At 41.0% G+C, this 21,752-nt stretch overlaps 1 protein-coding gene across 1 annotated transcript; it reads right to left on the bottom strand.

The window, feature by feature from the left end:
- Nucleotides 1-20,582: 20,582 nt before the first annotated feature.
- On the bottom strand, nt 20,583-21,512 carry LOC110875357. Its single transcript, XM_022123555.1, has one exon. It carries the CDS (start codon nt 21,510-21,512, stop codon nt 20,583-20,585), a length of 930 nt encoding a protein of 309 aa, XP_021979247.1.
- Nucleotides 21,513-21,752: the final 240 nt, after the last annotated feature.

Genomic DNA, 21,752 nt, shown 5'->3' with positions numbered 1-21,752 from the left:
TGCCAGTAACGAAAACTTACAGAAGTTGAACATGGGGGCGTGTTGGCTGGGCACGACCCCGTGTTTGGTAAAAATCTGCAGAAAACTTTAAACAAACAGCAGGTCTGGGAGGTGGGCACGGGGGCGTGTCGGCTGGACACGACCCCGTGTGGTCTGTCTGCAAGGCTGAAAAAACAGGTTTCTTTCTCCGGTTTCCCTGTCCTGGCTTTAGTAGTGCTAATGTTTAGTACTCTAAGCCTCTTTTGTACCTGTTTTATCAATAAATACCACACCAAACAATACCAAACGTCCTAAATTACCAAGTCAAACATCCAAACCATCAAGTTAAAAGTGAAAACAAAAGCAGAAAATAAAAATAAGTTAGGGAAAATAAATTGTTCAACACTTCGGCATGCAGGCCGGAAATTGTTTGATAGAAAGGGAAATTAACCTGTGGGCTCACCAACCGTCCACTCCTACTCCTTCTTCACCCTCCTAGTCCATGTCTTCATCACTGTCATCACCTCCTCCCCCATGACCCGCCATATACTCCCGGATACTCCCGATGTCGTCTTGGATATCGGTGATGTTTCTCTCAATGGCTCGGACCCGGTGGTAAGTGTTGTTGGCAAGGTTGTAGGTGTTCCTGGTGCACATAAGGTTTTCCTTCAAAAGATCATGTAAACTTTGAAAGTTAGGAAAACCACCTCCTTGAAAGGAGGACTGCCTCGGATCACCGTGGGGTTGGTACTGGTATTGGGGAGGTGGAGCGTGAAGGACTAACGCCTCTTGCGGGTTCCATGCATGACCTTGCATCCTTTGAAAGCTCACCGATCCATCTATCGCCTCATAGATTAGGTTCATGGCGCGACAAATGTGCACATCGACCCGCCCCGACCATGGGCTTCTTTCAAAAGACCTAGGAATGCACGTGAAGTGCTTGAAGAGGCGGTACACCCATCCCCCATAGAAGATAGGGGTTGGTGCATGGGCAAGACGGTTATGATGCATGTTCCGGAGTAGGAGGAATGGAACATCGAGGGGTCTGCGGGTGTGAATGCAGTGGAGGACTACCAAATCTCTTAACCCAACAACGCTGCTGCTGTCGTGTCTCTGACTAAGAGAGTAAGTAAGGAGCCTGTGAATGTAGCGATAGAGCAGATCCCTTAGCTTAGTGCTCTTAGTACTGCTCGGATTGTAAAACCCATCACCAATCTGAGCCCATGCAGCTTGGCGGGCGTTTTCGTCCAACTCTCGCATTCCCCCGGTGTTTTCTTCATTCCCCGAATCCTCTTCTGAATATAGCCCCATTATTGCCCCGAATTGCGCCATAGAGATCGAGTACCTAGTCCCGCCACATCAAAATGCAACCCCCTCATTGTCAAAAGGGTCACACCTTGAAGTGAAGGTGAAAGTACTGTAGAACTCCAAAGTGCATTGATGTACCGATCGAAGTCGAGTGGTTAGGGCAACCCTTAGTGGTCCGGTAATGAGGTTGTTGAACCGGTCAAGTTGGTTCACCATGGTCAAGAGATCCGTACATGCTTGCCTTAGGTATTCTTCGGGTCTTGTTTGAAGTATGTCATATCTGGCCCTAGCATCGAGCTCATTTGCGTTAAATCTTGTGAACTTCGCTGACATCTGAAAGAATACACCAAAAGTTAGCTTGAAACAATGAGGTTTTCGGAAAAAACTGCAAACAGTTAGCTGGACACGGCCCCGTGCTCAGTGGGCACGACCCCGTGTCCAGGCGTCTGTTACTCAAAAACTTCATTTTTCGACCCGGTCCTGAAAATCTGAAAATTTTTGGCCAAGTAGGTGCGGTTTCCCCCGAAAATGAAACCCCAAGTGCCGTTTTTCCCAAAACAAACCGTTTACCCCTTCAATTTTATCTTTTTCGGTTCAAAAACGAGGGTTTGGGATTTTATGAGAAATCGGGCAAATCTATCAACAATACAAGTGTATTTACTTCCCATTACACTAATCTAAACTAATGCTAACAGATTATTGCAAAAATTTGAGGTTTGACCCGGATAAACTTCATGAACCCTAGATTTTTCCCCAAATTTTTGATGTTATAACTACATGCAAGTAACTAATCTAACTACTAATGATAATAGAATCATACCTTGATGATGTTAGAATGAGATGAGACGTCGAAAATCTGCGGAAAATCGCCTGGACTAGAGCGTTGTTCGGGGAAACGGGGCGTGTGGAATGGTGTAACTGTTGTGAAAAGGGAGTTTTATCCCGACAGTTGCGCTGACACGGCCCCGTGTCCAGCGGACACGGCCCCGTGCCGAGCAAAGTTTTGAAAGTTTTTTTTAGTGCTCGTGTGAGTGCCCCAGTTTTCCCTAAAACATGGTTAGAAGACTTACCGGTTTCGATGTTTACCCACTTGTTCGTAACATACCAGGTATGATGTGGATTCCTTTTACTTGCCGACCGTTCGGAGCGAGATCTCTTCCTCTTCATCCTCAATGGATCCTCGATAAAGCTTTAGCCGTTGGCCATTGACTTTGAATGGAATTCCATTCCGAGATTTAATTTCTACTACACCGTGAGGAAAAATACGGGTGAAGGAAAAAAGTCCTGACCACCTAGATTTTAGTTTACCCGAAAATAATCGAAGTCATGAATTAAACAATAGAACTAGATCCCCTACTCGAAATTCATTAGGTTTAATGTTTTTGTCGTGTAAATTTTTCATTCTCTCCTTATAAATTTCCGAGTTAGAGTATGCATAATTTCTTAATTCGTCTAATTCATTTATTTGACAAAATCGATTTTTACCTGCAATATCTAAATCTAAGTTTACATTTTTTATTGCCCAGTAGGCTTTGTGAGCTATTTCTACCGGCAAATGACAACTTTTTCCATAGACGAGCTTATATGGGGTTGTGCCTATAGTGGTTTTATAAGCAGTTCGAAAAGCCCATAAAGCATCATCTAATTTATCGGTCATTCCTTTTTATTTAACCCTACGTTTTTTTTTTCAAGTATTCATTTTAAACCTCTATTAGTCACTTCGGCTTGTCCGTTTGTTTGAGGGTGATATGCTGTTGAGACCCGGTGATAGACCCCATATCTTGTTAAGATTTTTTTCGAGTTGATGATTGCAAAAATGGGTACCTCTATCACTTATCAATGCTTTAGGTGTTCCAAAACGAGAGAATATTTTTTTCAGAAATCTTACCACTACTCTTCCATCATTTGTTGGAAGTGCTTCGCCCTCTGCCCATTTTGACAAGTAATCGACTGCCACAAGTATATATTTGTTTCCTTTTGACGATGGGAAAAGTCCCATGAAATCGAGTCCCCACACATCAAAAATTTCACAAATGAGAATGCCATTCTGTGGCATTTCATTCTTGGAAGAAATATTACCTGTTCTTTGGCAAGCATCACATGTCTTGACAAGATTTTGCGCATCTTTGTAAATGGTCGGCCAATAAAATCCTGAATCAAATACCTTTCTCGCGGTACTAGCAGCACCATGATGTCCTCCATATGGACCTTCATGACAATGGCGGAGAATTCTTTGTGCTTCGTTGCCATGTACGCACCTTCGGATGAGTTGGTCAGCACACATTTTGAAAAGATAAGGGTCTTCCCAAAAGTAATGCTTTACATCAGCAAAGAATTTCTTTCTTTGGTGGTGTGGCTATCCTTTGGTGACTATACCGCTAGCTAAGTAGTTAGCATAGTCGGCATACCATGGTTCTTGTCTGTACTCCACCATTTCCAAGGACTCCGTTGGGAATTTTTCGTTGATTTGCTCGTCCCTGGTTGCCTCCAAAGCTGGGTCTTCTAGGCGTGAAAGATGATCTGCTGCTGTGTTTCTGCTCCACTTTTGTCTTTGATTTCAATATCAAATTCTTGGAGGAGTAGAATCCACCTGATCAAACGGGGTTTGGCATCTTGTTTCTTGAAGAGGTATCGGATAGCTGCATGATCTGTATAGACTACAGTGTTAGAAAGAACAAGGTAAGAACGGAATTTATCAAAAGCAAATACCACAGCTAGTAATTCTTTTTCAGTAGTTGTGTAATTTTCTTGTGCATCGTTAAGTGTTTTACTAGCATAATAAATTGGGTGAAAATGCTTTTCTTTTCTTTGTCCCAAGACAGCTCCAATGGCAAAGTTACTTGCATCACACATGATTTCGAAAGGTAGTTTCAATCGGGCGCTATCATGATAGGTGCATTGACTAGCATTTCCTTGAGGGTTAGAAATGCTTGATTGCAGTCCTTGTCAAAGATGAAAGGCGCATCTTTTTCAAGTAATTTTGTTAGAGGTCTTGAGATTTTTGAAAATCTTTGATAAACCGTCTGTAAAATCCGGCATGCCCTAAGAAACTTCTTATTGCTCTAACGAAGGATGGTGGATGTAATCGAGAAATTGTGTCAATTTTTGCTCGATCAACTTCCATTCCTTCGCTCGAGATCTTGTGACCGAGTACTATTCCCTCTGTTACCATGAAATGGCATTTTTCCCAGTTAAGGGCGAGGTTAGTTTCCTCACATCGGGATAGCATTCATTCGAGGTTATCGAGGCATTGGTCGTATGAATCTCCAAAGATAGAAAAGTCGTCCATGAAGACTTCCATTGTCTTTTCTATCATATCATGGAAAATGGCCACCATGCAACGTTGGAATGTAGCAGGGGCATTACATAGACCGAATGGCATACGACGATAAGCAAAAGTTCCATAGGGGCATGTGAAAGTTTTCTTTTCTTGGTCTTCAGGTGCTGTTGGGATTTGAAAGTAACCTGAAAATCCATCCAAGAAACAATAAAATTTATGACCGGATAATCGTTCTAACATTTGATCAATGAAGGGCAAAGGAAAGTGGTCTTTCCTTGTTGCTTCATTTAATCGTCTATAATCTATACATACTCTCCATCCTGTGACGGTTCTCGTTGGTATTAATTCATTATTTTCATTAGTTATTACCGTCATACCTCCTTTCTTTGGAACTACTTGGACGGGACTTACCCATGAACTATCTGAGATAGGATAAATAAGTCCAGCGTCAAGGAGTTTGATGACCTCATTTTTAACCACTTCTTGGACATTTGGATTTACTCTTCTTTGTGGTTGTATTACTGATTTGTAGTCATCATTCATTAAAATTTTGTGTGTGCACATGGAAGGGCTTATTCCTTTTATATTTACAAGCTTCCAAGCGATCGCATTTTTATGTTTTTTTCAAAAGTCTAATTAATTTTTCTTTTTCTACACTATTTAATTTAGACGAAATAATTACAGGTGATTTACCATCTTTGTCTAGAAAAGCATATTCCAAGCCTTTTGGAAGTTCTTTGAGCTCAAGGGGTGGGTCTTTAGGAGACTCCTTATTTTGGGGCTCATCTAGATCAAGAACCTTAAAGGTTTGTTCTATGGCGACCTCTTCTTCAACAAAGTGGTCAATCTTTTCACTTATATCGGGTGGCTCATCTTCATCTTCAATTAGGGGGTCATTATTGCCAAAAGGATATTTCATTGAACGCTCAAGATCTATGCTCCTTTTGAATGCCTCTAATTGAAGAGGTAGATTATTAGACTTCCGGTTTTTCAAAGCTTCATGAGTTTTTACAAAAGGTCTTCCCAACACTAGAGGAGCGTCATCGAGGATGACAAATTCGGTTGGAATAACCAATTGATCTGTTTGAACCAAGATATCCTCAACTACACCGATTGATTTTATTACTTTCTGATTGGATAGAAAAATGGGTATTTAAAGTGGAGCAAAATCACTAATACTTAATTTTTCGAAAATGTAATTAGGCATTATGTTAACACAAAGATCTTTATCAATGGTGACTTTACTAATAAATGAATTTTGAAAAAAACATGGAACTGGTGTAATGTTAATTTCAAAAGGGTTTTCTTTTATTAGCGAAGTTTGATCATTAGTTAACTTAACACTTACCATTTCTCCATTTTTTGTGCTAGTGTTTAGCTCTTTTAAAAACTTAGCATGAGTTGATAATAAACAATGATTTTCGAAAGAAGGTGACAAGAGATTAATTTCTTCAAAATTAGACTCTTCTTGGATTTTAACGTTATCGGCCTCACCTTTTTCGTTGTTTAGCTCATGTGTCGGTTTTTCACTTATTTGTTCTTCCATTTTTAACTTTTCAACTACTGTTTCTTTATTTAATTTTTCCCTTGCGCGGGACTCCTCTTCCCTTGCGCGAGATTCTTTTATGTAACGTTCGATAGTTTTAAGTTTTTCTATTATCCTATCGGCCACTTCGGTGATAGAGAAAGGACCGGGATCCTCAAAGCTTGAATCCGGTTGTTCGATCCTTGGTTCCTTATACTACCCATATGAAGTAGATGGTTCACACCATTGTTCCTCATTGTAAGTATATGATGGATAAGGGTCGTAATTTTGTTCTTCATAATACTCATATGAGGTGGGTTGTTCACGCCATGGTTCCTCATAATAAGTGTATGAAGGTGGTGGTTCATATCTTGATTCCTCAAAGTATGAGTATGAAGGCTCATACCTTGGTTCATCAAAATATGAGTATGAGGGATAAGGTTCATACCTTTGGTCTTCATAGGATGTGTATGAAGTCGATGGCTCGTACCTGGGCTCCTCATAATAGTTGTATGAAGCAGATGGTTGAAATAAGTTACAATCATGTACCGAGTGTGGGTTACCACAATTAGTGCAATAGTCTCCCATAAAATCATCCTCCTCATAGGTGTAGTTGTAGCCTCCTGAGTATTGATCCATAAGAATCACTCAACAGACCACAGCTGAGTCTCGGGACCAGAAAACAGAAATAAAGACGGAAACAGAGGCTGGACACGACCCCGTGTTCAGTGGATACGGCCCCGTGTTCAGGGTCTGTATCTGGGCATTTTAATTAAAGTTACTGGTCTCGTTGAGCACGGGGGCGTGTTCAGTGAGCACGGCCCCGTGTTCAGACTCTGTATCTGGGTATCTAACCAAAAATATGCAGCACGGTCCCGTGTTCAGTGAACACGGCCCCGTGTTCAGGCTACTATAAATGCAAACTAAACTAAAATGCAGAAAAATGTGCGCGCGTTTTAAAAAGGTTTTGAAAAATAGATTAGGCCGTCGATTTTAAGCTTTCTTAAAATCCTTGTGTCCCCGGCAACGGCACCAAAAAACTTGATGCGTGTGAAGTGTATATATATATTAGGTGTATATTTTAAGCCCTTTTACACTTTTTAGCCAAGTTTTAAATTTATAAACACGATATTTACTAACACTAAACACACATATGGGCAAGTGCACCCATCGTGAACGTAGTATAGTGTTGGTAAGATACCGAGGTCGTCCAAGGACACAAGAGCTTTTAGTACTGGTTTATCCTCAACGTCTAATCAAATCAAAATGTTAGAAAAAGATTTTAAACTAAGAAAATAAAACTAACAAAAATGCTGAAAATAAAATAAAAATAAAAACAGATAGACAAGATGAATCACTTGGATCCGACTCGTGTGTTAGTGTAACCTTTGATTATTTTCGCACTTTTGCACTTGTTTAAGAGATTATCTTAGTTATTGTAGTAGGCCCCTCTTTTGAAGGTGACGTTACCCTCAAGCCAGTAGTTTGAGTCAGCAAGGATACAATCCTAAAGGGTCGAATTATTGAAAGATAATTAATTAAGTTATTAATGCATAATGTGGTAGGCCCCTCTTTTGAAGGTGACGTTACCCTCAGCTAAGTAGTCTGAGTCAGCAGGGATACAGTCCTAAGTAGCTGGGTTAAAGTTTTAATAGTAGTTTAACTTATGAGGGGATCAAAGAGTTTGGACCCCCGCCATCCAATACCTTTGGGTATTGAAAGAGGTCCTACTAAATTTGACCCAGGTCCTTTGCAGGATCTATACACTGAACAATGGCAAGACTCTTACCAAACCGTTCCGTTAACCCCCGACCAGGTAGCCAACATACCTCCATATAGACATATAGACCATGGAGATATGAATGGTGAAAATCTTTTATTTTATATAGACAGTAAAATAATGCCAAGACACCACGGACAAACGATAAGGAAGAATCACCTTCAACATAAGAAACTAGTAATTAAAGTCATTAATACAAAACCAATTAAAAAGTGCAAAAGATTAAAAATAAAAAGTAATACACTAAACACTTGTCTTCACCAAGTGATGTAAGAGACTTAGGCAAACATGGCCTTTGATTGTCAAGAACTCTTACGATCAATCTTGGATCCCAAGACGACTCACACTCTATGATGGATAATGGATGATGGTGGTAGATGATGGTGTTATGGTGGTGGTGGGTGGTGGGTGAAGTGTGAGAGAGGTGGTGTGCCAAGGGATGAGTTGAAATGGCTCCAAGCACTCCTATTTATAGGCTGAACAGAAGCCTGGGCACGGCCCCGTGTCCATCTGACACTCTCTCTCTTCATTAATTGTAATTCGCAATTACAATAACTGCGCCTGCAGCAACCTGACCACGCCCCCGTGTCGGCTGGGCACGGCCCCGTGGTGGGCAATAGAAGCTTCTATAGGTTTGTCTTTTCTGCTGCTTCTTGGGCACGGCCCCGTGCTCGCTGAGCACCGGGCATGTTCAGTCTTCTGGCTTCTCTGTTTTGCTTGGGGAGATGTTGTTGAGGGGTCGGGCATATAACTTTTGTTCCTTTTCTTGTATTTTTGTTAGATTTTGCTGTCTTTTTGCTTCTTTTGTTATTTTGAGCTCATTTAATCCTAAAAACACAAAAGGAAGACAAAAGCATACTTTTTCCAACATTAGTACTAAAAAGGGTTAGTTTTAAGCCACAATTGATGTTATTTATATGTTGCATTTTGTGCACATCAGTGCACACGGGATTACTGTGGTTAGTGCATGGAGATCGTAATAAGTTTCAATAATGCCATAACGTTAAAAGCATGGTTAGGCGTGGTGGATACGCCGCTGGTACTTCCTATATATAAGCGTCTTGACCATGTCGACACAGTGTGACACCTATTCATGGGGCAGAGGCGTGTGGTTGAAGCATGTTGGATACGTCGTTGGTACTTCCTATATATAAGTGCTTCGCTGTACCAACCAATGTCTTGTGAAGAAAGTGCCATACAAGTTGAGCGTTATTAGACCAAGTATACTATTAAATCTATTTTCGACACTAAACTACATCGCAAGGCATAACAATCTCAATCGCAACTCAAAGCTGTCATCGCTAGACTTTTCGTAAGTCAAGCATGCTCGCAATCGCATTATCGCCGGAATCTATCTCGCAATCTCAAATCGTTTATTACGTGTATCGCACAATCCCTTATTATGTGTATCGCGCTATCGCTCATTACGTGTATCGCGCAATCGCTTATTATGTGTATCGTGCTATCGCTTATCGTGTGTATCGCTCTATCGTTTTGTGTTTTGCTCTATCGCTCATCGCTTATCGCTATCGCTATCGCTTACCGTTATCTAAGTTATCTGTCTTATGATTAGCACACATGACCTCGCTTCACGAGACGAAACTAATAGGGATAAAACATGGTGGATACGCCGCTGGTACTTCCTATATATAAGTGTTTTACCCGTACTAGCAGACTTTCGTGGAAAAAGGCCATGTGGGGCTTAATGTTGGTCAAAATTGTGGTGTCGTCTAATCTAATCAAATCGTGTATTCCCATCGCTTGCAACGCATCGATCGTCGCCTATCGCTCCACGGTTGTCGCTATCGCTTTACGTTTTTAGCCGCCGTCTTTGCTTATTATGTTTGTGTTATGCTATCGAACTTTCGTGTCCTGCTTACCGCCTATCGCACTCACTCGTGTCACTAAACTGAGTTTAAAAACGACTTCATCACCCAGTTCGCCTTTCAAGACTTGGTCCAACCCTTTCTCGTTTGGATCGAGTCATCGCAAATCTGTCTGTACTATGTTGACACGTATGACACTGCCTCACGAAACGGAAGCCATATGGTTATAACGTGGTGGATACACCGCTGGTACTTCCTATATATAAGCGTTTAGCCATATTGTCAAACTTTCATGGAAAAGTGCCATGCGGGGCCGACCTTTTTCCTACAAACTTTTTCCAAAATTTAATCAAAACCTTTGTACAAAACGAGATTCTCTTGTAACGTTGGTGTGACAATCGACTCAAGTTAATGTCGCGTGACGAGAAAATTTTTGTAAGACGAGTTTTAATCACCCTAAAATCTTTTAGTAACCTAATAAAACCCCCTCATAGCGCTGGTGTGAACATCGAAACAGTTTAACACCGCACAGTGGGAAGGTTTTTCATAAACAAATTTTCTCAAAACCTTTTGAATTAATCAACTTTTCGAGAATTCAAAACACTTTCGGGTCGCTTTTCGTGTGTTTCCATCTTTTGTTATACAAATCGTCTTACTCATCGTCATCACCCAGTCTTCGCAACGCCCTCGCTCGTCGAACTTCGATCGATCGCTCGCTTATGTTGACGCTTTTACCGCTATTCTCACTCGCATTGATCCTCGCAACCCTCCTTGTGGATTAATTTCGGGATGGAATTTCCTAAAGCAAGGGAGACTGTAACAGCCCGCACGTTCATGCGTCGTTACTACTCGTTATACTCGTTATACTCGTTACGCCTAGCACCAGAGATTCGAATCATAATGTGCCTATGTCGAATACATTGCTACTTCACAGTATTTTCGCATATTACGCATACTATATTGCTATAACACATCACATCGCACGTACTAACACTCACGATGACGTTGAGTGAGGACCTATTCTACCCTCCTTAATAGCCGTGATGTGTCGCAATGCAATGCAACGCATATTCGAAACGCGCAACTCGATTATCGCATCGCAGACTTTGAAATGTGGATAAGAATGTGGGTAAGAAAATGTGTAACCAAACTATCGCAATGCTTAACGAACAAAACGAAACGTCGAAACGCAACTCGCCAGATGCCCTCGATCGGATGACCAACCGATCGAATGGCCATCCGATCGGATTGCCATCCGATCAAAGTGTCACCCGATCGGATAGCCATCCAATCTGACACCTTGCACCACCTCTCTCCTCTTCACCTATAAATAGCCTTGTCACATCACTGTTCAAGTGATGTGACAACTCTCACTCGACCAGCACGCTTTGGGGCTATTTTCTCTCGATTTCTCGTGATTCTTGTAAGTTTCTACCTCAAATCTAGTACTTCTATGATCTACACGCACTTCTTAATCATTTTCTCTTTTGAATCTCAACTTTTAACCGTGAAATCAGTGGATTTGATGTGTTATAGGGTGATGTTATCATGGAGTTCTTATGAACTTCAAGTCTTGGCCTCATTCCACCAAGAACAACTCAAATCTAAAGGATTTCCACAAGATTAAACAATGTTTCTGCACAGATCTACACATATTCATGGTTAAAAGGATAGAAAGATGGTTTTTCCAACTTTCTTTCAACTCTTTTACATTTAATGCATTCAAAACCAATAGAATCGGAGCTCGTTCTGATCTTTTACTCCTTCTTAGTGATGTGTAGGTTCTAGATCTGAGTTCTATCAGAGAGACTACCGATTTCGGGTTAAACATGAACAACCGTCTTGAGACAGTTAACTAATCAGATCAGGGTGATTCCTGTTCGTTCGGGTCATTTGGGTCTTGATGGGGTTTCTGTTGTTTAGCACGTTATCACACCGTCTCGAGCAAACCGCAAAACTTTTCCAAATGATCAAGTCAAGACGATTAGATTCGTTGGGACGGACTGCCATCCAATCGGATTGTCGTCCGATCCGATTGCACTTGAACTCCCATATTTAGTCAACTTTTCAAAGACCAACTAAATGCCGCACGGATTGCCGCCCGATTGGATTGCCGCCCGATCGAATGACCATCCGAGTGGGTGCCATTGGATTTCAACACTTAACCATTTTCACAATCTTTAAAGATCATCAGTAACTAAAGGATTGCCATCCGATCGGATTGCCATCCGGTCGGATTGCTATCCGATCGAGTGACAATCCTGCTACGAACTTGTTCTCACTAAGTGTCCTGCCAATCGGACAGCTATCCGATCGAACGACCGTTCGATCGATGACATGAAAGGCAGAGATACTTCTCTGTTTTCAAAATGCTACAACGAAAAATTCAAAGCCATCATACACAAACACATCCTTACCAACGAATGTCAATCCAATCGAATGGCCATCCGATCGGATGACCATCCGAACGGATTGACATCCAATCGAATGGCTAACAGATCGGATAGCCATCCGATCGGATTGCCACTCGACACTTGGTTCACTCGCCACCGTTTAACGCACCATTCATCGCTTACGCTATCAAACTATAACCAGGCTAATCTCAGACGCACTCCTTTTAATCCAACCAAGTTGTGTTTGCTTGCTGAACACCGACTGTGAGTATACTCGAACCCTTTTTATCGCATTTTGGGTGTAACATACGTTTCTATCAAATCACATTAATCAAAATGAATTATTCAATTAAACTGTTTATCACTTGCGAATAACTGTTATGCATATTTACATGTGATGCTAGTTACATATGTATTAGGACTCATACTCGCAAGGTCCCACCTTAACTAGTATAGTACTATAGAACCCGATGGGGTCTGGTTATGATGAATAGCAATAGCAATCGCAATCGCAGCTCGAGTGACTTAGCTGGTAGTATCTGTCTCATATGCATGTATGTTGAGGTATCTCATTTATGTAATTGGTAATTCGCAGCACTGTTAATTTCTCGCTACTATCAAAACTTGTATACTCGCCAATACTTTTGTATTGATGTTGTTTTAACGTATGTTGCAGGTTTAGTCGCAGTCTACATCAAATCAAGCTAGGAAGTCTAGAAACTCACCTAAAATCTAGGTTGTCGGATTTGTATTGTTCGAGAGGATAAGAAATCTGTGATAACTTATGTGATTGTATTGTTTGTTAGTATGGGATAACAAATGAAATAAATATTGTCGCTTTATAGTTGCTATGGATTCTCTTGAGCAATCTGATTCGCCTAGTATCGCGCCCCGATGATTCCGCCATCGGTTGGGGTGTGACATAGGGCTTTGGGTGGGTGCAAATATGAATCTTGTAAAAAAATTGGAAGCCCGTTGTTGTGTTCCGTGGTAGGCTTTCTTTTTGAAAGCTAGACACCTCTCTTACGGGGCCCAGGTTACTTTGATTAAGTCAGTTCTAATTGCTCATCCGATTTATTATGTCTCTTTGTATAAGGCTCCATGTCAAGTTATATCCGCCTTAGAAAAATTACGGAAGGATTTCTTTTGGGGTGGGACGGAGGAAAAGACTAAAAATAGTTGGATTGCATGGGAAAGTGTCATCACTCCTATTGATAGAGGGGGCTTGGGGTTCGGATCGCTTCGAGACGCTAACCTAGTAATGCTAGCAAAATGGTGGTGGTGCTTCAAGGTTGACCCGAACGGCCTTTGGTGGAAAACCATTTGGTCTCTTCATCACAACTCTAGATGTTGGCAAGCCATCCCGATAAAGGTATCTAATGTCAGACCCTGGAAGCATAGCTTTGGTATCTCGGGTGAGTTTTTAAAAGTTGGTATAGATATTAAAAAAGCTATAAGGCTAAAGGGTATGGGGGACATGGTTTGGGTCATTAATGCCACATAAGACCATTATTAGATTGCTACACCACCCCCTTGGATCATCCACTATGGTGTGCATGGATTAAACCTTGGCAACTATGAGCCACCTTTCCTTTTTCTATATTTCCTTTTCCTTTTCACAAAAATAAATTAAAATAAGAAAATAGTGGTTTGGGCCATGACCACACCATTAGGATAGTGGTTTTGGATGATGGATTAGAAGTGGGTGACATGACGCTGATGTGGAGGGTCATGGTGACCATGAGGGTCATGACCACACCTTATAGCCTAAAAGGGATCATTGGTAGAGGATCGGGTATCTTTTTTTGGCTAGACATTTGGATTGGCAACGAACTTTTAGCAAAAACATTTCCAGCTTTGTTCGAGTTAGAAGCGGAGAAAGGTTGTTCGGTCCTTGATAGATGGGTTTTGGATAATAACGGAATGGGTTGGGGTTGGGTGTGGAAACGACCATGCACGGAAGTCACGGAAGTGACAGAGCTTGTTGGGCTTTATACTCTATTGTCCAGTGATGTCCCTTTTCGTCTCACGGCTGCCCCGGATACATGGCGGTGGACTCTTGATGATGCTGGAGCGTTTACTGTTAAATTGGTTAAAAAAGCCATTCGAAATTCTATTTCCATTCAACCGCACTTCACTTTTCTATGGAATAAATGGGTTATCGTCAAAGTGAGTATAGTTGTGTGGCGAGCAAGACGAGAACGACTTCCAACCAGGGACGCTTTAGCAAAAAAGAAATATTCCGGTCAACACGACTTTGTGTAGATTTTGTGGAGACACGAACGAAACAATACATGCATGGATCAATGAAGAAGAAAAAAAGCTTTTTATGCGATAATTTTAATCGGCATTTGGAGCATTTGGAATATGCGGAATGAAGTTATCTTTAAAGGCAAGAACACGTCATTAGCGAAAGTGCGAGAAGAAACAAAGGCGTTAGGGTACTTATGGGTCAAGTATAAAACTAAGGAAGTTAGATTGACTATAGAGAATTGAAGGAACTTTAACGTTTTTGTTTTCTAATGTTTCTGCTTTATGGTGTACTGTATGTATTTTTGATGGAGTGTGTGGTTTACTAGTTCCTGGCTAGGTGTCCTCTTGTTTTAGTTACTTTATGGTGTACTCTTGTTGAACTTAGTAATATGACTAAGGTGCAAGCCAATCGATTGTGGGATAACACCCTAATCGATTATGGGATAACACTCCATGTGAGAAAGCGCTTGTTCATGTGGTTGGCAGATCTGGGGGATTGATATCATTGTGGGATCCGGGGGTTTTCAAAAGCAATTGGATTATCACCAAACGGAATTACATTGTGGTTGGAGGGAAGATTATTGGGCAGGAGGGGGATTTCTTTGTATTCAGTATTTACGCCCCTAATGATGACGCAAGTAGAAAAGCCTTGTGGGAGGAACTGCTAGTGATTCGGAATTCGCTGGAAGGAACCATAGTCATGCTCAGTGATTTCAATAAGGTTAGATACATCGAGGAAAGATCGAACTCCATATCTGATAAAAATATCTCATGATCCTTTAAGTAACCAAGTAAAACTCCATATCGGTTTTCTAGATCATCTAATGTCTCATTTTTCAAACACACAAAATATTTAAACCTTTTTACCCAACCATCCTTTCTCACATTTCTATAACTATCATCTATAAACCCACGATGCCAATCATTAAACCTTTCAAAATAATAATTTTCTTTTTCATCAAACATCATTGCCATTTTTCAAACTAAAGTCAACAATTTTTCACACAAAACACTTTCAAGCGAAATCAGGATAGTTTTTCAAGTAAAATACAGTTTCAAGCGAAATCAGTAATCTCAAGCGGAATCAAAATGATGATTCAAGCGGAATCCCAACTCAAACGGAATCAGTCACCAATTCAAGCGGAATCAAGTGACTTTCAAGCGGAATCACCTATTTCGCTTGAAATTACTTCAGGTTTCGAGCGGAATGTCTTATTTCGCTTGAAAATACCACAAATTTCAAGCGGAATCAGACAGTTTTCAAGCGGAATCTCACTGATTCTTTCAAGCGGAATCAGGTTTTCAGTCCATTTTTAGCTTTTTTAGGCCGAATTTTGATCTGATTCTTTATAGGGTTTGTTAAAACACAATTTCTCTTATGTTGTGAAAAATTCAGGCTATTTTATCTGTTAAAACTTGTTCAATTTCGAAAAGAAGGTGTAGGAATCAGATTTTTCCAGCGAAAACGAGCTAAACGGTAAGAACTCTTCCTCCTGAGCTCTGATACCACATGTAGGATCGAGAAACGACCTAACGAGTCGATCAGAAGAGTGCTCAGACAGAATCAGAGGCGGAATTCATTGATTCTGTCTTTGTTTAGCTTGTATTCACTTTTAATTGTCTCTTGTATTGATCAGAAAGCTATTATAGACACGGAGACACTTCGACGGAGCTTCGTCGTCGGAAAACAGAACGTTACTACTGATTTCGCTCGGAAGGATATATATATAGGCATGTGATTCCGCTTGAAATAACTTCAAGCGGAATAACATGTTCAAGCGTAATCACTTCAAACATACTAACACATGATTTCGCTTGAAACGATTCTGTTGATTTCGCTTGAAACGATTCTGTTAATTTCGCTTGAAACGATTCTGTTGATTTCGCTTGAAATGACTCCGTGTCATTTCAAGCGGAATTACCTATATATTCCATTTCCTCATTTTTCGTGCCATATACAATCAGTTCTAATCTAAGACTCGAACGTAGATGAAGTCGACAGATAACTGCACCAGCATGTAAGGTTCAAAAAGTTATCGCCGATCCAGCAAAGCTTCCTTATAGCACCGTTCACAAAAGAAGAGCTAAAAGCGGTTGTTTGGGACTGCGGTGGCGACAAAGCACCGGGTCCGGATGGGATGTCATTCGCCTTTGTTAGAAAGTTTTGGTCTTCATTCGAGTCCCCGCTTTTTGACGTTGTCGCCGAATTTCATACCCATGGTTCTCTATGTAAGGCAAGTGGTGCATCTTTTATCGCTTTAGTCCCCAAATCAAACGACCCTAAAATACCCAACGACTTCAGGCCTATTTCATTGATTAGGCTAGTTCATAAGGTGGTATCTAAAGTTCTAGTTAACAGGCTTGTAACTGTGATCGACGGATTGGTTTCCCCTACACAATCTACCTTCATTAGCGGAAGGAATATTATTGACAGCCCCTTGATTTTAAATGAACTTTGCTCGTGGGCCAAGAGATCGAAGGAAATTATTTCCCTCTTCAAGGTCGATTTTGAAAAGGCGTACGATTGCCTAAATTGAAAGTTTTTAGTTACGGTCCTTATGCACATGGGCTTTCCGGCCAAATGGAGGTGTTGGATAATGGGCATCCTCTATGCGGGTTCAGCGATAGTCTTATTAATGGTTCCCCTTCGCCCGGTTTTGCATTCGAAAGGGTTCTTAGACAAGGAGACCCGCTGTCTCCATTCCTTTTTATCTTGGCATTGGAATCTCTCAATTTAATTATGGAGCGTGCGGTAGAGTCGGGGCTGTTTAGCGGCATTAAACTCCCGATTGGGGGACCCACGGTGTCCCACTTGTTTTACGCGGATGATGTGATGTTTGTGGGTAACGGTAACAATGAACAAGCTAAGAACCTTGCAAGAATTCTGCGTTGTTTTTTTTCTTGCTTCTGGTCTCAAAGTTATCCAATCTAAAAGTAAGGTATACGGTGTGGGGTTAGACGATTCTCAGATGTCGGAGGTGGCCACGACCCTTGGGTGCAGCCATAGTGTTATACCTTTCAATTATCTAGGGATGGTTGTGGGAGGTAATATGAATAGGGTTGCTAGCTAGAAACTGGTGGTGGACCGGTTCAACGGTGTATTATCAAGATGGAAAGGCAGATTCATGTCCTTTGCGGGTCGGGTTATTCTAGCGAAAGCGGTACTTGGTAACTTGCCGACATACTATTTATCTCTCTACAAGGCTCTAACGAAAGTTGTATATACTCTGGAAGGGATAAGACGCAAGTTCATATGGGGATGCGAGCAATCCAACGACAAAATAAGATGGGTTGGTTGGGAGAGGTTCATTACGACAAAAAAGAGGGGTGGGTTAGGGCTTGGAAGCATAAAAGAAGCAAACATGGCACTACTTCTCAAATGGTGGTGGAGGCTTAGGGACGATAACGAGCATCTGTGGGCCAAGGTCATCTTAGCGTTACATGGCAGGAACTGGAAAGAAGAGCTGATTCCAATAAACAAAAACCAACCGGGCATATGGAAAAACATAGCAGCAATACATAAGGATTTTGAAAAGAAAGGCATCGACGTTTACAAAAATTTGGTGTGTAAGATGGGCAGTGGCGAAAAGGTTAGATTCTCGGAAGACGTTTGGTTTTCAAATTGCAGATTGAAGGATTCGTATCCTAGTCTATATAGGCTGACTGAAAATAAAAGGGCGTTCGTTAAAGAAAATTACAAATCGACAACCGAAGGGGTGGTGTGGGATTGCAAGTGGATCGCTGACCGGGAAAACGCACAGTGCCGGGCAGAATTTAATTCTATGATGGAGCGACTGGGGAGCTACCAAATAACAGGTGGCAAAGATGTTTGGGGCTGGATGACAGACTTAGTCGAAGCCTTCACAGTTAAAGCAGTTAAAGCCGATCTCAAAGCGCTCTCAACGCGCTCGGTCCTCAAATCACCAATCTGGACGGGATTAAGTGGTGCAACTGGGCAATCCCAAAGGCCAACTTGTTGGCGTGGAGATATGTCCAAGGCAGGATCCCCACACAGGTCGCACTTAGCAAACGAGGAGTGCAGGTGGGCAACGTACTCTGCCCAAATTGCGGTCAGATGGAGGAAACGGTGGACCACCTACTAGTATCCTGTGCCTGCAACGAGAGCTCTTTGGTGGTTGATTGGTACTTGGATTCGAATGGATGGATTGTGTTCGAGTGGCTCGGTAAGGGACTTATTGCTTCTGATGGAAAATGCAGCACTAACAAAGAAAAGGAAAATGGCCGCAAAGTGTCACGGTGGCTACATTGTGGAAAATCTGGCTATACAGAAAGGAAAAAGTGTTTCGAGTTATCTTGGAGGATTTTATGGAAAGCACTTATTTATGGCTCAAGAACAACAGAGCAAATTTATGGAAGGGTGTAATATGGGCCCAAATATGGGCCCAAATATGATTATGGATTAGATGATATAGGGTTTGTACGTTTTTTTGCTAGCTGCTGGCTAGCTTTTTGGTTGAATGAAATTCTCCTTTCTGTTAAAAAAAAAAAAAAAATCTTTTTATACAATATTCTTCGCCAATAAAAGCCGGCCAAACAAAGATATATTTTGAAACATTTTTAAGTCTGATGTGACATGGGTTTCGAAAAATATACTGAACATTCCATAATGGGTTGTGATTTAAATGATTATTTAATAACAACATATCAACATCAAAATCATCAACAACACGGTTGCATTGCAATAATGACATACATAGTTTTGGATCAATCTCCTCGTATTTAAGTCAGGATAATTATGAATCAGCAAACAATAATTCTGGGTGTTTAAAATATCATACAATGTAAAACACATCACATAAAAATTTCCTTTAGTCTAGACTAAATAATTAAATAGGTTATATTTGCGTTGTACAAAATCTAAACACGTTGACTTGCAAGTCCATTTAAAATTATGTAAAACAATATAATGTTATTGTTACAAGTTCAACTTGTTTAAACCGACTAGAGAAATCACTCCAAGTATTCGTAATGAATTTCTTTTATGTAGATTAATTAGGTGATGCCCCGCCCGCGTTGTGGGGCGATAACTGAATAATTCTCAATCAATTAAAAAAACACTATTATCATTTTGTTAGTAAAAAAACTAAAACGATGATAAGACCGTTTTTTCGGCTCAGGGCAAAAGTGCAATTTTTTAGGACTAATGAGCGAGTGTTATGCAGCCCATTGACGATAAAATTAAACCGAGTCAACCAATTAAAAAAAGAGTTTTCTACTTTTGCGAAAAAAAAACTAAAACGATGGGACAAACGTAATTTTGAACTGTGGCGAAATCATAATCTTTATTAAGAGATAAAATCGTAAATTAAATGGACCAATGGGGGAGTGTCAGGCAGCTGTCGGCATGACTGTCGGCATGACTGTAATTTTACACTGGGGTAAAAATTGTGATTTAACCAGGAAAAGAAACAAAAACGACGGAGAAAATATAAATTTAATTTGAGGGTAAATTCGTAACGTGGCTATGAGGAAAAAAAATCTAATGGCAAAACTGTAAATTTAAACAGGGCAAAATCGTAATTTTGAACCGCGGGCAAAATTGAAATTTTTACCTGAGGGCAAAAGCGTAAATTTATTTTTAAGTCGGGGTAGAAACATAATTTTGAACTGATGGCAAAATCGTAATTATAAGGGGGAAAACTAATGGCAAAGCTGTAAATTTAAACGGGGCGAAGTCGTAATTTTAAGCGAAGGGAAAAATTAAAATTTTTAGCTGGGAGTAAAAGCGTAATTTTATTTTTAAGTGGGGACAAAAACATAATTTTACACTGATAGCAAAATCGTAATTTTAAAACGGGATAAAATCGTAAATTTGTTGGGCCAATAGGGGAGTGTCAGACAGCTTGCCTGGCACTATTAACTCCACCGCCCATTTCACCCGATGGGCGAAAACAACTATTGCCGCCACTAGGATTTGTATATGTTGAAAATTTTACCATATGAGTCCCTAGAAAATCAACAGCCTACAATAGACATTTTATAATAAAATTAAAACTAATTTTTTTTAGCAATTTTATAAATCAAAATGCCTTCAAAAATATAAATTTAAACATTTTTATCTTAATTTTGTTTATTAATTTAGAAAAATTCAAAAGTCTATAACAAAAAACAAAGAAAATATAAGAAAGAAACAGAAATACGAAAACGTATATATACCATAATAATACCATCAGGTCAAAGTAATCGGCCACATGGTCAGAGTTAACGGTCAAAACAATCAACGGTTCAGATCACCCCTCCCAAAATCAACAAGCTTCCGTGACCTATTGCCGGAAAACGATTTAGCATGTGAGATATGAGGCACAACCGGAGCTCTTACATCGCCGGAATATCCACAATCCACCGGCGGCTTTCCTTTCACGTTCAACATCCGGTGCGGACTCGCACTCACTAACGGACAAAAAATCAATTCCGTCACCCTCTTCTGTCCGCCGCCGCGCCGGACCTGAGTCTTCACCGGCGTCTGTTTACACGACTCCGTCGACTCGTTCGCGCTCGAACCGTCGCTGACGTCATCATCGGTTCGCACCGGTGACATTCCTCGATCCGAAACAAACCGTTGCTTCCGTACTCCGCCGTTAGAGGCAGTTACAGACGACTGACGACCACGCCACCACGACGTCGACGGCGTCACCGACGACGGCCTACCGCCACTACCGCTCAGTCCGTTACAACTCGAAACCGAAACCCTAGGTCTCAAATCGGCATCTCCATTACGGTTACAATTTTCGTTACGATCTCCGTTACGACTGCTAGACCTGAACAGATTTGAAATAGACGGAAACCTAACAAAATTCGGTTTCTTCGAGTTTGATGAACTACTACCGATACAACCGCCGGTAGTAACCGCTATCTGCGGTGAACTGTAGACTCTTCTATCCGATACGCTGTGACTGAGGCGAGGTTTGATGTACGGCCGTTGAGTAACTGCAACTGGATTGTTGACGGATTTTCGGTGGCTGATATACGGAGAAACCGAACGATTGACCGTCGGATTCTTTGAATTCGAATTACAACGGTTCAGATCTATCGGCTGAGGTTGAGATTGTTCTTGAGTAAGGATTATTGTGAATAGGCGTTCACGGAGGCACGTAGCGCATACGCCGGTGATGCTGCTGAGATCGGTACTGTGATTCTTACACCTCATTTATATATAGATATATATATATATATATGTATGTTTTTGTGTGAAATTATGTACGTATAACGAGGTTAGAGATGGTGGTGATGCTGCTTGTGCCGCCGGCAACGGTGGTGGTGGGTGGGGGTGCCGGTGAGGGGTTGAGAATGCGGTTCTAGCGCGTTTTGGTATGAATGGCGGTATAAGAAAAGGAGGGAATGTTACACTTCACTCCCTTGTTGTTTTGGTTTATGTCGTAATATTACT

The sequence above is a fragment of the Helianthus annuus genome, chromosome 17 (assembly GCF_002127325.2).
Source record: "Helianthus annuus cultivar XRQ/B chromosome 17, HanXRQr2.0-SUNRISE, whole genome shotgun sequence".
In the NCBI taxonomy this organism is placed as follows: Eukaryota; Viridiplantae; Streptophyta; class Magnoliopsida; order Asterales; family Asteraceae; genus Helianthus; species Helianthus annuus.
The sequence above is the reverse complement of the archived record's forward strand: the minus strand, read 5'-3'. Positions and strand labels throughout refer to the sequence as shown.

What these genes read in the sequence shown, in the direction of transcription:
- LOC110875357 (XM_022123555.1), bottom strand. Translation starts at nt 21,512, where the DNA reads ATGAGGTGTAAGAATCACAGTACCGATCTCAGCAGCATCACCGGCGTA.